At 29.6% G+C, this 1,084-nt stretch overlaps 1 protein-coding gene across 5 annotated transcripts in view; it reads left to right on the top strand.

Annotated features, from left to right (window-relative positions):
- Window positions 1-1,084, top strand: part of LOC108687369 (MAP kinase-activating death domain protein) — a 24,459-nt gene that overhangs the window by 22,290 nt on the left and 1,085 nt on the right. For all 5 annotated transcript variants that reach the window (XM_018193087.1, XM_018193088.1, XM_018193085.1 and 2 more), the window contains 2 exons: window positions 650-722; window positions 877-923. In XM_018193087.1, the coding sequence (XP_018048576.1) occupies window positions 650-722; window positions 877-923 (120 nt within the window). The remainder of the gene's footprint in view (window positions 1-649; window positions 723-876; window positions 924-1,084) is intronic.

The raw sequence follows: 1,084 nt of genomic DNA, 5'->3' as shown, positions 1-1,084 counted from the left end.
ATAATAAATAATAATAATAATAATAATAATAGTTATTACAATTGTTATTAATTTTATCGATGATTTTTTTATCTGATATACGTTACGTGCGTCACTATATCATTAATAAATTATCGATAAAAAGTATCGTGCAAAATTATACGAAAAAAGTGTATAATTTTGCAATTAGTTTTGTAATTAGTTGTATAATTGTAATTTTCTGTAAGGCGACACATGCATCGATTAAAACAGGCAGTAGGTGAAACACACTTCTTGTGCAAAACCCGTTGAGCGCTTCTAAATTTTTAATAAAAAAATTTATAATTTTGTTGCAATAAATATAATAATATAGTAATATTTAACAAATATAATAATATTTAATAATTAATTAAAATGTAGTTAAGAAATAGCTAAGAATGTTGATTGATAAAAAACGCGACAAAATCAGCGCTCGAAGGGTAAAAACAGACGCTATCGTCGAGCATCACGATACATTTTCACGCCTCGTTTAGAAAGCTGTTCGCACATACGACTGATATTGCTATATCGACGCATATGATAATGATAGGCAAATAGAGAATCGTCAGAATCGTGTGCATGATCGAGTAGATCCAGATCTATGATACGCGATGCGCAGACCACTAACGCAAACCGATTGTGTTATTTGCAGTTTTTTGTAAGACTCGATCATATCCGCAAGTGCTTTACTCAAAAGGATGGAATCTTTGTTTTGGAAGAATTCAGTAAGTGACATACCGAATATTGCATCGATTATGCTTTTACCATAGATATCTCGTGAAAAAAAAGAATAGATTCACAATATTCTCTGACACGCTTACGCTGCAATTTAGCAATTAATCTTTGAATATCGAAATATCGGGTGACTTTCTGTTTCAGATCCTAAAACTAGACAAGTAATTCAACGTAAATATAAGTCACAAATGGTGAGTGGCGTGTTTCAAAGCTCTTTATTATCGGAATAAAAATATCTGTCGTAATGAGAAAAGATATTTGTTTCGAGAAAAAAAGTAATAAAATGTCTGTTTTACTATAAAATGAAATAATAATTTAATTTCGTTAATAATATGTTCGTTTTAAGTGAATA

The sequence above is a fragment of the Atta colombica genome, unplaced genomic scaffold (genome assembly GCF_001594045.1).
Source record: "Atta colombica isolate Treedump-2 unplaced genomic scaffold, Acol1.0 scaffold205, whole genome shotgun sequence".
NCBI classification, from domain to species: Eukaryota; Metazoa; Arthropoda; class Insecta; order Hymenoptera; family Formicidae; genus Atta; species Atta colombica.
The sequence above is the reverse complement of the archived record's forward strand: the minus strand, read 5'-3'. Positions and strand labels throughout refer to the sequence as shown.